Consider the following 12,780-nt stretch of genomic DNA (forward strand, 5'->3'; position numbering starts at 1 on the left):
TGAGGCCGCACCAACGCTGAATACAGCGGGATGATCACCTCCTTTGACTGGCTGGTTATAACTGTGTTTGATGCATCCCAGGATGCGGTTTGCCCTCTTGGCTGCTAGGGCACGCTGCTGATTCATATTGAGCGTCCTGTCGATCAGCACCCCCAGATCCCTTTCTGCAGGGCTGCTCTCCAGCCACTCCTCTCCCAGTTTATACTTGTGCCTGGTGTTACTCTGTCCTAGGTGCAGAATCCGGCATTTGGACTTGTTAATTCATATTGAGCGTCCTGTCGATCAGCACCCCCAGATCCCTTTCTGCAGGGCTGCTCTCCAGCCACTCCTCTCCCAGTTTATACTTGTGCCTGGTGTTACTCTGTCCTAGGTGCAGAATCCGGCATTTGGACTTGTTAAATTTCTTCCCATTAATCATAGCCCAATGGTCCAATCTATCCAGATCCCACTGCATGGCCTCTTGTCCCTCAAGATAGTCAACAGCACCTCCCAGTTTAGTATCATCAGCAAAATTGGTAATGGTGCATTCAACTCCTGAATCCAGATCATTGATAAAAATATTGGATGGAACTGGTAGCCCTGAGGAACACCGCTGGTGTTTATATTGCATTTGTAGCTGGCAACTCTTTTATAGCCAAGCAGATCCATAATATCCTATTCTAATTCCCAACTGCATAGAAATTTCCATTCTGTATGTCTGCTGCAATTGGTTTGCTCTGATTTGCTCTTCTTGTGAGAAGGAGGTAAAGGACAGAAACCTTGTTACCCCTGCTTTTATGAAGTGGTTGTATTATGAGATGGCATCTGTGGTGTCTAAATACAGATTTGGAATCAGTACTGGAATAACCTCGGTTACGTACATTCTTTCTATGTTCTCACTTAAAGAAAAGCATAATTTAGGGGCGATACAGAATACTGCTGTTCTGAGTACAGTGGTGTTTTAAACTACTGGCTCTGTAAGCCTGTTCTCACTTCTTCTCAGCCTCTGTATAGCTAGGCTGAATACGCTCCCCTTCATGTGGGGCTGAGTATGGACTTATGCTTTTACTACCATTTCAGCATTAGAATCTGGAATAAGGAGACTTCCTTGTTTGCAGTGCTAATGTTTGCATTTTACACATTGGTTGTGACTATCACCTGACACCTCAGCCAACTGGTAGAAAAAGAAGTAGAATCCAGTTTAAAACATAACATTAAACTGTGCAAACCATGATGCTGCCTTCTTAGAGTCCCCTGCTCTTCTATTAAACAGTTTCTAACTTCTGAAATGACTGGATCACAACAGTTGTCTTCTCTATGTAACTTCAGTTCTTGTTTAGAGACACTCTCCTAGGAGTATGGTGTTTTCCAGAAAAATTATATGTTATCCTATAATTTAAACTGTATAGTAATGCCTGTCCCCAAAGGGATTACAAAGAAATTGCACTTGAAAAGTTTGGGTTTGCAAATTAAATACTTTTGCAGATTTTTAAAACTATATCACAATATATTAAAAAAAAATTAAAGAACTAAGAGTCTTTTAATTTTACAAGTAGGATTTTATAATGAGAACCATTGCTGATACTGAGAGGCTTCTTACGCTTTTGAATCTACGACAGAGCTCTATAAATGTCACCTTCTGATACAATAACTTCTTTGTATCGTGCTGCTGTCTAGAATGTAGACTAACATAACTTGGTCTTCATGGCACGGTGGTGTTTTTCCTTATGTGGAAGAGCTATAAACTTACAAAAATATTTTTAAAGATACAGTGGACATTGCCAGTGTGTCCAAATTCTGTGTTGACTATGACTTCCTAAGAAGAGACTGTGCGATATTTTACTGTTATACTTGCAATATATTTCCTGTAGATTTGGCTGCTTTGTGTTTCTGTATGTCAAAGACTTGATATTAAATGTGGTTTTTAGTTTATGAACTTTATGAAAAGCTATATAATTAGCAACTGACTCCAGATATGGACTTAATGATAGCATGTATTATTTCTGCACTAATCTGTAGATTTCCTTTACTGAAATATGTATACCGTGGAACTTGTCTTTGCAAGGTGTGATCACTGACGTGCACAATCATTTAGGGAGGAAAATTATATCTATTACATGCATCTAAGCAGGCTAAGATTCTTCAAACCCTCTCTTGCTTATACTTTTCCTGCCTTCGGTTTAGCTCTTCTCTATATTGCTGATTTTTTTATTAAGCTGAAGGTGAGGCTGTCAAGAAAACTAAGTGGTTACTTCAGACTCTTAGGGGAAATAGTCATCTGTCTTTCTGAAAGTAAAATTTTTGAAAGTACCAAACAGACTTAAGATTCCCAGTTCCCTATTTCAAAAGTGACTCTGACTTCTAAGCTGCACTGCCTCGTTGTGATGCTTGGGCTACTAAATGTGCTCATTTTACAAGTGTTTCTTTGAAAATTTTCTGATCTTCGGGACTGTAATGTCTGCTGAACAATGCAATCTTGAATAAATAAAGCTTTGGATTCTTGGGGAATAAAACAACGCCTTCACTATTTGCTCAGTGCATACCTTCTTTTCTCCCCCCTCCCTCCCCTCCCGGCCTTAATGTTTTGTGCCATGGAGCTGAGCTGCAGGCAAGTGCCGAGCTGGGGCATATTGTGAGTGCTCTGCCACTGTCTGTGGGGGACAATGGCAGCAGTGTCGCGAGGGCCTACACCCTACACAGGGGCAGTTGATGGCGTTTCTGTGGAATTGCAGTGGTGTCTGGCATCTGCTGAAATCTGTAGGATAAGCAAATGCAAAAATTCCTTTAAGCTGCCAGGCCTCTGAAAATGCCATGTTGTGGTCTCATTGATAAATGCCACAAATAGCAGAACAGTCATGAAGGAGTTGGTTCAAACCGGGAGACTGCATGCCATTCATGTTCAAATTTTGACTGTGGAAAGAAATTCTCTTCTTCCCCACCCCTGAGTATGTGTTGTGAGCTGTCTGCTCTAAAACTTTGTCTCCTGTCAGCTGCCATCTCCAGTACAAGAAAACCTTACCCTAAAACCTGGCGCACAGAAGTAGGGCCTGGGCCTGCTTTTCATTACCAGCAACAGGGATGCCCTTGCTTATGTTGCTTATGTTCCCAGTTCCAGGTACAAGAAGAACAGATGATATGGGATGCCCTTGCTTATGTTCCCAGTTCCAGGTACAAGAAGAACAGATAAAACTTCAGGACTAATTGCCATTTGCTTAAGCTGCAGCAATACTGAGCTACAGCAAGCAGCCTTTTTAAGGGTGTGTTAAAATGATGATCAGTCTTCAATTACTATTATAAAGTAGCAGACTATGATATTAAAACTAACGTCAAATAAAAATATGATTTTCATTATTTTTTTCTTTATTACTGACTACCACAAATATTGTTTTTAGGAAGAATAAACTTCTTTAAGACTGTTTTTTATTTTTGAGTCTCTAATGGACTTGTTGGGTACTGAGAGAGTTCATAAATCTACAGAGAGAAGGCAGCCCTCTTTTCTTATTTTCTGCCCCTCAAAACCTCTGCAGTATAGACAGCTAGGTGTGTTGCTTATGTTCTGCCTACACTTGTATGCTACTTCTACTGGTCTGATCACTGACTTTTAGTGGTCTGCTTGTTCTTTCTGTCTATTGAAGATGATAACATGCTTTATTTTTCTTGGGAGTTCATATCACTGATTCATAAAAGTCATTGAGATGTATGCCAAAATGCTAGAAAAGCAGAAGTTAACAGAAATTAACACTGTAGGAAGTATATTAATTTTTAGAAGAATATAATACAGAAAAAGTTGTCTCACGTGAAGAAGTCTTCCGTTACGTCAAAAATAAGGATCCAGAAAAACTAAGAACTATTTAGTGACACTTAATAGTGCAAAGTATTTAAATCAATTTAGGTACTGAATTTTACTTGTGTGTTCAAGTCAATTTTTTTTGATGAATTGAAAAAAATTGAAATGCCTTTATTTTTGTCAGTGATATGTATAGCTTTCAAAATATGGTGAACAGTGTATCATAATAAAGCCACAGCTTTATAATTATTTTACTGATATTTTAAAATTTACTATCAAAGAACAATACCTGTAATTAAGGATTTTACTGATTTACTGATAGTACTTTTCTCTTTTTTTCTTATTTTTTCTTTTTTTTTTTTTTTTTTTTTTAGAAAAGAGCAAAAGGCCAAGTACTGTTTGACAAAGTGTGTGAACATCTCAATTTACTGGAAAAGGACTATTTTGGGCTGTTGTTTTATGAGAATTCAGAACAGAAGGTAAGCCTGTATGAGGGTTTTGTTTGTTTGTTTGTTTTTCTACATTGCTCTTGACTTCAATATTTTAATGAGGTATATTGTATTAAATGTATACCATTACAAACATTTGAGTAAACTGCTGCAAAATACCAATTCTAGTCTGCCGTAAACTTGCAACTTGTGCAAGATACTGATGTGTACGTTGATACCTAACAAAGTGCCCATTTACTATTTAGAGTGGGGGAATATTTAAAATATCTGCATTTTTGAGAAAACTAATTGAGTAGTTGCTAGGCTTTATAGTAAAACAGCAAAATAGTATAGTAAAACAGTATGCCATCCCTGCAAGTGAAGATAGGAAATTTTAACTATCTTTGCCTCAACAGTCTGACAACTCCCCAAATTTCTGAAAACTTTAATTGCTTACTTTTTTTAAAAAACAAGCAATCAAAACTTTGGATGATAAATAATAAAAAAAAATTAATCTTCTACTTGACTTTCCAATAATTTGGCTGCTTTTTCTCATGTATGTTTAATAATGCTTTGAACAGGAACATGAGTAAATCTTGCCCCTAAGTCTGTAACTATTAGGCCTTTGAGTTCCTTTTTTATTAATTTTAAGCTTAAAGAAAATTTTGGCATTTGTAAAGATGAGACTGGAGCTAGCCTATTACCAGTATTGGATGCTAATTTTACAAATGAATAGTGTTTTGATATGAATACATTCAAAAGGATCTCTCAAATACCATTTGATAACTTATTTTCAGTCGTCTTTTGCACTTGCTTACATGTTGGATGGTCGAGCACATCTAGATTGCTGAGCTGGGGAGAAATCTTAAATCAGTTGGTGGCTTGCATTCCACTAATTACCAAAAGCCAATTTAGCTTTTCCCAGCATCTGAACATTTACAGTTAGTTATGAGCCAGCTGTCGCTTTGTCCATGAACTAAAGATATCCCTGCGGTCATCTTTTCCCTCATAAAGAAAACAGACTAATAATTACAAATTGAAGTGGAAAAAATTGTGTTTCTTTTTAATCTCTGTATTTGTAGCAGGAAACATCATTACATGAGTACTATACTTAGTCTAGAAGCTTTTGCTTTTTTTCTGTCAACTTTCTCATCCCACTGTTGTGTTTGAAATGAAGTCTAATTCAGTGGTCTGAATAAATCTGAATTTCTGACAACTTCCATTCACATACAGTTGTTTTCTAGAGTTATTTGCTTTGCTGCAAGGCTTTCTGTGCAGCATTGAGCAAAATACTCAATCCCTCTGTATTAAAGATCCCCTTATATAAAATGGGCTTGATGTATTTTTACTTGGATATTTTATTTTTGTTCTTGATTTGTAAACCATTTATAGAAATGAGAACTTCTTTGGTGTAACAATGAAGAGCATCTCAGTTGATCCTCTGAGTAATATCATAATCTTAATTATTATTTATTATTACAACATGTTGTCCCTTTATTTGTGCTACTCACTATTGAAATCTACACTGTACACACACAACAAAATAACATAAAACAACAGTCTGATCTCTGGCAAGAGAGGAAGGGTCTAATAGCAGACCTGGGATCCTTGAACTATACCAGGAAATAGCCCACTTAGTAGATCCTAGGAGGTGGAATAGGGAGCCTTTGGCTTTTGAAAGTAGAGCAAGAAAGTCTGGATTGGTGTGGAGTTATGTCTTTTTTTTTTTTTCTTCTTTTTTTTCCTGTTTTAATGTGCTTCTAGTTGGAATAAGAGGTTTCTTGGTATTCCTCAGTCATGTGAATGGAGGAACAGAGTACCACACCTTAGAAAGAGTCCATCTGTTTTTTCATGTCTTTATCCTTGGAGATATTAAAAACTTGACTGGATATGAGCCTGGGCAACCTGATCTAATTCAAACCTGGCACTGCCTTGAATTACAGTTGGACCAGTTATCTCCAGAGGTCCCTTTCAGCCTGAATGAGTCCTTGAGCTCCCTATCCATTGACTATGGAAGTGCTACTGTAGCAACACTCATAAATGAGGTATTTACATAAATTAAGCGAGAAGTATCTGGATAATGGGGTCCCTGTGGTTCGATTATTTATATGCCCAGGCTAAGTCTAGCACTCTGTTCAAAAGAAGAGTAGACCAGTTGTCACCTGAATTATGGACAGCAGCAGGCTTTTATTTAAAAACTGGAGAAATCTGGTCCAATTTGTTATGAAGACTAAAAAAACACAGTTGTTGGATTTTGTCTTCTTCATACAAGTAAGTTCTTAGTGTTATTTGGAGAAACTTAAAAAGGAGTCTTCCATAGCAGATTTGCATTTCCCACCTCCTACTTTCTATTGCAGGATTAAGCTTAATTTATGGTGAACTGCAGGAACTACAAGATTTTGAATGCCACTGAGTAACAGTGAAGGAGGGGTTTATTTTAGATATTTCCTGGCTGGATAGCCCATATGCTCTAGATTGTACCCAAAGTGCCATTATGTGAATGGTACTATGCCTCTGGTGCAGCTCTAAGTTGTGATTACCAGGTGAGTGGGAATACCCAGGTTTTCAAAGAAGAATTTGAAAGCGTGGGCTTTGGCATGAACTAGTCGCTTGGCTAAGTGCTTACAGTCTTTTATGGGTTGGACAATCTGTACTGTCACACGTGCATATTTATATAGGCTTGCTTATTTTTACTGCTATTGTCACTCAAGTTACCTAATTCAAAGCTACGGCTTTTGTAAAACACCATGTTTGGAAGTTCTTACACCGGTTATGGTATAAACATATCCTGATAATGTGAAGGGTAGCTACTGCAGTGTCTTAATACGGCAAAATTACTGGTTGTGTGCTGAGAAAGTTCCCCCTCCCCAACTGCCATTTCTTTCATGCTGGTAAGTTTGAAATTGTATAGCTACACAGAATGTGCTCAGTAAGATTGTAGCAGTCATTTTTGTTATTAAAGGGATTTTTTTAATACATGGATGAAGACCGTTTAAATTGTTTTCAGTATGTTAAATATTTGTGGTACGTTTTTAGTGAATGCTTCTGTCTTAGGAATTTTAAGTGTCTCAACTTTTTTTCATTCTTCTAAAAAAGAAAAAAACATTCAACATGTTATATTTTGATTTAATTAATAGATAGAAGTGGGGGGGCTGATCAGTTGTGTTGAGCAATAGCTGCCAAAGAAAGCCTGGGGACTTGGAACTTTTACTGGTTTTAGGGCCTTCTCTTTTGTTCACCTCTGTAGTAAGTTTGAAGTCTTTTTTCATCTCAGTACCAGTTCTTTCTGATGCATTTTTTTCTCCTGTTATGACTGTTGCCTCTTCAGATTAAAATGCCACAAATCTCTGACCTCCAGGCCAGTCAGTACTAAATGCTGAATGATGTGTTTTTCTCATTCTTGTGCGCTCATCACAGCCACCCATTTATGAGCCAGCTGTTGAACTTGACGGCAGCTGTGGGGTGTGGAAACTGAATGCCAGGCACTCTTGAATTAGAGCTGCTCCCTAATGCACCATCGGGGTACCATTGGAGGAGGAGTCCCATTAACTTTTCTCTATGGCTGTTCTGTGCAGCTGGAAGAGATGTTATGTCTTCAAATCAGACTGATTTTTGTTAGCTTTAATACACATCTTAAAACTATTTAGGTCAAATTACTCATTAATGATTTCTTTCATTGTTTTGCAAATGTTAAATTTATCGGTCTAAAGTTTAGTTAGTGATTTCATTGCATTACACCCTCAAATAGTTCATGAATGCTCCATTCACACTGTAATTGGTCTGCAGAAGTGTTAGAAAGCTTCTGCTCCCATGTTCTGGGCACCAGCTGGAAATGCTGCTTTTCTGGATATGTACAAAATACTTTTGTACTGGTAGAGAACATTTTGTTGTTCTTTGACAATTCATTACTTTGTCTCATCTGTAACCTTACCATTCACAAATTAAACAAATAGATTTCTGCCTACTGGAGCAAAGTAGTGTGTATACACTTTGTCTTTTGTTTTGAAAGACAGACCTGTCTATTCTGCATTAAGAGGTCTATTTCAGGGTGGATTCTTTCAATAGTGTTTGTTTTCTCCATAACAGAAGGCCCAGATGCAAAAAAACCCACCCCTGTAATTACGCATATAAATGGAATATAAGCATCTGATTTTATTTGACAGAGCAGTAATGAAAGTTGGTGGCAAAGTCTGCTTCCAATAAGCTTACTCCAGGTTTGGAAAATCAGAAAATGAACTGTATAACTTCTGTAAAGAAGGATTATTCTTCTAATCTTGCAGCATATTCTGTATTGTATGTTCTTATCTCCTACTTTATAGTGATAAAAGGTACAGCACTGAAAGTAACAGATACTCAGGAATCCTAGTTTTCTGCTGTAGTTCTGCCATGCTATATTCTATACTTACTTTATTTACTTTATATTATACTTTATCTAAAATTTAAAAGTTTAAGCTACTTCTAGTTATCTTTGTAATTGGAAGAATATGGCTGGGTTTCATTTTGGAATGGAATTCATGCCAAAACTGAAAACCTAGGATGATAACTGTAGCTGAAGTGAGTCTCAGCTAAAATTATTTGAAGACTTCTGTTGTCTTCCAAGGCCTTTCCATGTCAAGGCTCTTCAAACAGATAGCAGTTTTTCTGACTTAAGCAGAATAAATGGTGTACAGGTTTTTTGGAGGAGTGTTTTATATCTCCTCCTTTGTAACGATGTTATGGACTGTGCATCTCTGGAAGAATTATAGTAGCTATGAAATGTAGAGGTCACAGACTTCTTAAAGCAAGAAATGTGAAATTATTCTTTTTTTTTATTGCATCTGTAAAAATGATAAAAAGGGGGGTTTGCATTTAATTTGTAAACAGTATTTGTCTAATACATACATGCTGCATTTGTGATGAAATCAACTTGGACCAAGGTCATTTACAACAGGGAACTTAGTATTTTGGGTCATATTCATAGAAGCCACATCCTTTATCAGCAGAGGTGATCTACATTAAGGATTTGCACTAGTGCAAAAACATACAGTTCCACATTCTCCTAATCCATACAGACCCATAAAACTGTAGCCTAGCATGTTTTGTCTCCTTGAAATAAATTTGACGTTGGGTGGAAAAGCCTGTAATAAAGACTGAGGGATATGGTATTGGAAAACAATTGTTGCATCTGGAGTTTGATACCATAGACTGAAAGGTGAGTCACATTATACCCAGTATCTACTACTTGGCTAGGTTAGGCAAGGAACATTGGTAGACATATGCTTTCAGCAACATTTGTGCTGGCACTGAAGTCCCCTCTGACTTTAAAGCTGCTAATACGTGCAGTGGTTTGTGGAAATGCAAATGTTGTCCCTGACCTTACAAGTCAGTTGCTAATTCTTCCCTACTTTGCACATCTCTGTCTTTGAAATGTGCTAAGTCCTGCTGGCAGGCTGGTTGTGTGGCATGTGTGTTTCTTTCATGTATATGCTTGTGTATGTGTGTCTGCCTGTGGGAAATAAAGGTTCAAACACTGCATAAAGTAAATTCTCAGTAACTGCAGTTAAAAGGCTTATGTTTCTAGTCTCTCACAATCTATTTTCTAACATCTATGGGTAAAATTAGTAAGCAGGGTTGTCTGAGTTACTGTTGAATATACATTACTGATTTCTTAGTCTCACTTCCCAAAGTTATATTTTTGAATGATCAGTCACAAAAAACTCTCTTTGCACATATCAATAATAACTGAAATGCTATAAGCTATTTAATAGGTTGCACAGATTATATCAAAATATTTTTGGTATTGAGGATAGAACACATTTAATAGTGAGGCATCTAAATATGAAAAACTACTTTATTTGCATTGCCTAAAATAGAGCTGAGTATCTAGATTTGAACCTTTCCAGTGTATCAGTGTTAACATAATACATGTTCATAGAGAACTTAGCTTTGGGGGAGGTTAGGAAAGAAGCGTGTAACTTGATTAGGTTTTTCCAAGCACCTTTGAATGTTATCAGAACTAAAATATATATGCCTTAAGACAAACGATGGGAATAATAAGTCTCTGGAGTTCAAGAGAAATACCGTTTTAGGTAACTCTATATGGGTGTGTAAGCACAGACGTGTAGAGATTACATAGCCGTTCCTGAAAAGTCTGCTTATGTCAATAAAAGGAGTATAAGAGAAAATTGCATTTGTCAAATGTAATTTGCTAGACTACCTCCACTGTAAGACTATCCACTTTTTAAAATTACAGGGCATAAATAGTCTAAAGCAATAAGACAACCGTGAAGTGAGTGGCATTACACAGTTTCATTTATGTGCATGGTGGAGAGACTTGCTAGCAAATCACAAGTTCAATTTTAGAATTCTCTGGGTTATTTTAAAATAGAACAGATGTCTGAACAATACAAACTTTAACTGCACTGTATGCAATTACTTCACCACCTTCAGTCTGAAGTGATTTAAATGCTGGTTGTGGTTTTTTTTCAGAACTGGCTAGATTCTTCGAAGGAAATTAAGAGACAAATTCGAAGTAAGTACTTCTGTATTCAGATGTTATGCTCCTTTTATTTCCTCACAGAAATATTCTTCATAAACTTAGTAGCCTGGATGGTGACTAAATTGTATACTTACAGCATTAAAATAATTTATATCTGATAATGACGTATTCAGCCTTAGAACAGAAAGCAAAGCTTCTGTTTCTGTCCACTGTCCAAGAAGGAGAAGAAGAATCACTCAGCCTTGTGCTGTAGAAGTTAATCATTATATTGGCTGCTGCCCCAAAATTTTTCTGTGTTGTATGTGACTAATAGTTGATCTTTTTGCATCCTGAAACAGTAGATGCTTTTCAACTTTGTGCTGATATTTGGGTTATGGGATGGAGAATGTTACCTTGCAAAGATGGTCATGGTTGTTGCTATAGGACTTTCTAACTTCAAAGATTCACCAGAAGAATATGAAACTATAAAAAGAGAATCAATATGTCTTACAGAAAATTTATATTCTTCAATACTGATCAGTCCAGCATTGGCTTTTTTGATGTGTCCATCATTTCCAGAATAGAAATGGAATAGAGAGCATAATCTCGGAATGTCTCGCTACAGTGCTTTTCAGACTGAATCTGTGTGAAAAGTCTTTCTACTTCCTATACTCAATACACAATGAGTAATTAATTTTACTCTGTTTGCATAAAACACTGTCAAAACTCTTCACTAGCCAGGTAGCTTTTGTAGTAGATAGGGGAGTGAATGGAGAGTAAATCTAGGAGATACTCTTCCTGAGTCTACATGTCACAAAATAAGTAGCCACTAAGAAGCGCTAGACAACCCTTGCCCTTACTGAAATTCTTCTCATTGCTTTACTCATTTGTGGCCAATGCAGGTCTTTTTTGTTGTTGTTTTGGTTTTGATGGAAACCTTCTTTTTGTAGTGCCTGATAGGAAATGTAAGTGGGGAGGAGATGATGATGATGATGATGATGATGATAGATTTACATGTCTACACTTCCAACACAACAAGATTTTAAGTTATTTAAGAAACTGACTTTGAACTTTTTGGGGGAATGTGATCCAGCAGGAGCACTTGTAATTAAAAACAGCAGTGTGTTATTTACAATGATAAACAGGTGGTTTCTTTACTATTGTTAACTTCCTGTTTTAAGGCAACACTAACATTTTTCCAGAAGTCATGTTGGTGTTAATTCTGGTTTTTTTAGACCTTTCCCAATTGATGAAATCTCTTACTAGGAAGGTGTGGTTTATATTTTCAGTAAAGAAAGTTACAGAAGCTTCCTTGGAAACTATTTTTTTGATCTAGCATGCTCTTGTATAAGCAAACTAGGCCTATTAAAATGGTGAATGTACTAATATACTTACGCAAGTAGAGGCCATCCTTTTAATTCAAGAAAAGTTACTGGTATTGTAACTTCTTATTCTGCAGGTCTTCAGTAAAAACCTATTAGTTGTCCAAATATGTGGGCTAAAGGCTGTTTCGTTTGGTTTTATTATTTGACAAAAGATTGAGGACATTGATACTTTTTGTTATTGTCTTCTGTAGTGATCTGCATGCTATATAGCCTACAAGTAAGTGTAATGAATCTGAAGTGTAAGAACTGACCTGAAAATTTTTTGGATGCACTACACAACATTTTTTTAATACTGTATAATATGTACTATAAAAATATTTTAAGCAGATGTGATTTTTCATGCAGCATGAAGACCTACATTTTATATTGGAGATCAAGTCCAGTTTCTTGAATTAGGCATCGTGACTGGAATTTTTTCTCTGGTCTGTAGCACTTCAGAATTGATAGGCATAGTGTATAAGGCAAACAACCAAGTAGGAACACCATTTTAAGGATTTTAAAGTGAAACTTGCTTACACCAGTTTGCAAGTATCAGTATACTGTCAGTTGTGTTATTGCAGCCTACCAGTACTTAAAGGGGGCTTATAAAAAAGATGGCGGCAAACTTTTTAGCAGGGCCTGTTGCGACAGGACAAGGGGGAATGGCTTTAAACTAAAGGGGGGTAGATTTAGACTAGATATAAGGAAGAAATTTTTTACGCTGAGAGCGGTGAAACACTGGCACAGGTTGCCCAGAGAGGTGGT

The 12,780-nt window shown here is 36.8% G+C and overlaps 1 protein-coding gene across 3 annotated transcripts in view; it reads left to right on the top strand.

The window, feature by feature from the left end:
- The window catches only part of EPB41L2 (erythrocyte membrane protein band 4.1 like 2), a 134,165-nt gene that overhangs the window by 73,222 nt on the left and 48,163 nt on the right, over positions 1 to 12,780 (top strand). For all 3 annotated transcript variants that reach the window (XM_009281527.2, XM_009281528.2, XM_009281529.2), the window contains exons 4-5: positions 4,141 to 4,245; positions 10,663 to 10,705. In XM_009281527.2, the coding sequence (XP_009279802.1) occupies positions 4,141 to 4,245; positions 10,663 to 10,705 (148 nt within the window). The remainder of the gene's footprint in view (positions 1 to 4,140; positions 4,246 to 10,662; positions 10,706 to 12,780) is intronic.

Source organism: Aptenodytes forsteri, unplaced genomic scaffold (genome assembly GCF_000699145.1).
Source record: "Aptenodytes forsteri isolate BGI_AS27 unplaced genomic scaffold, ASM69914v1 Scaffold82, whole genome shotgun sequence".
In the NCBI taxonomy this organism is placed as follows: domain Eukaryota; kingdom Metazoa; phylum Chordata; class Aves; order Sphenisciformes; family Spheniscidae; genus Aptenodytes; species Aptenodytes forsteri.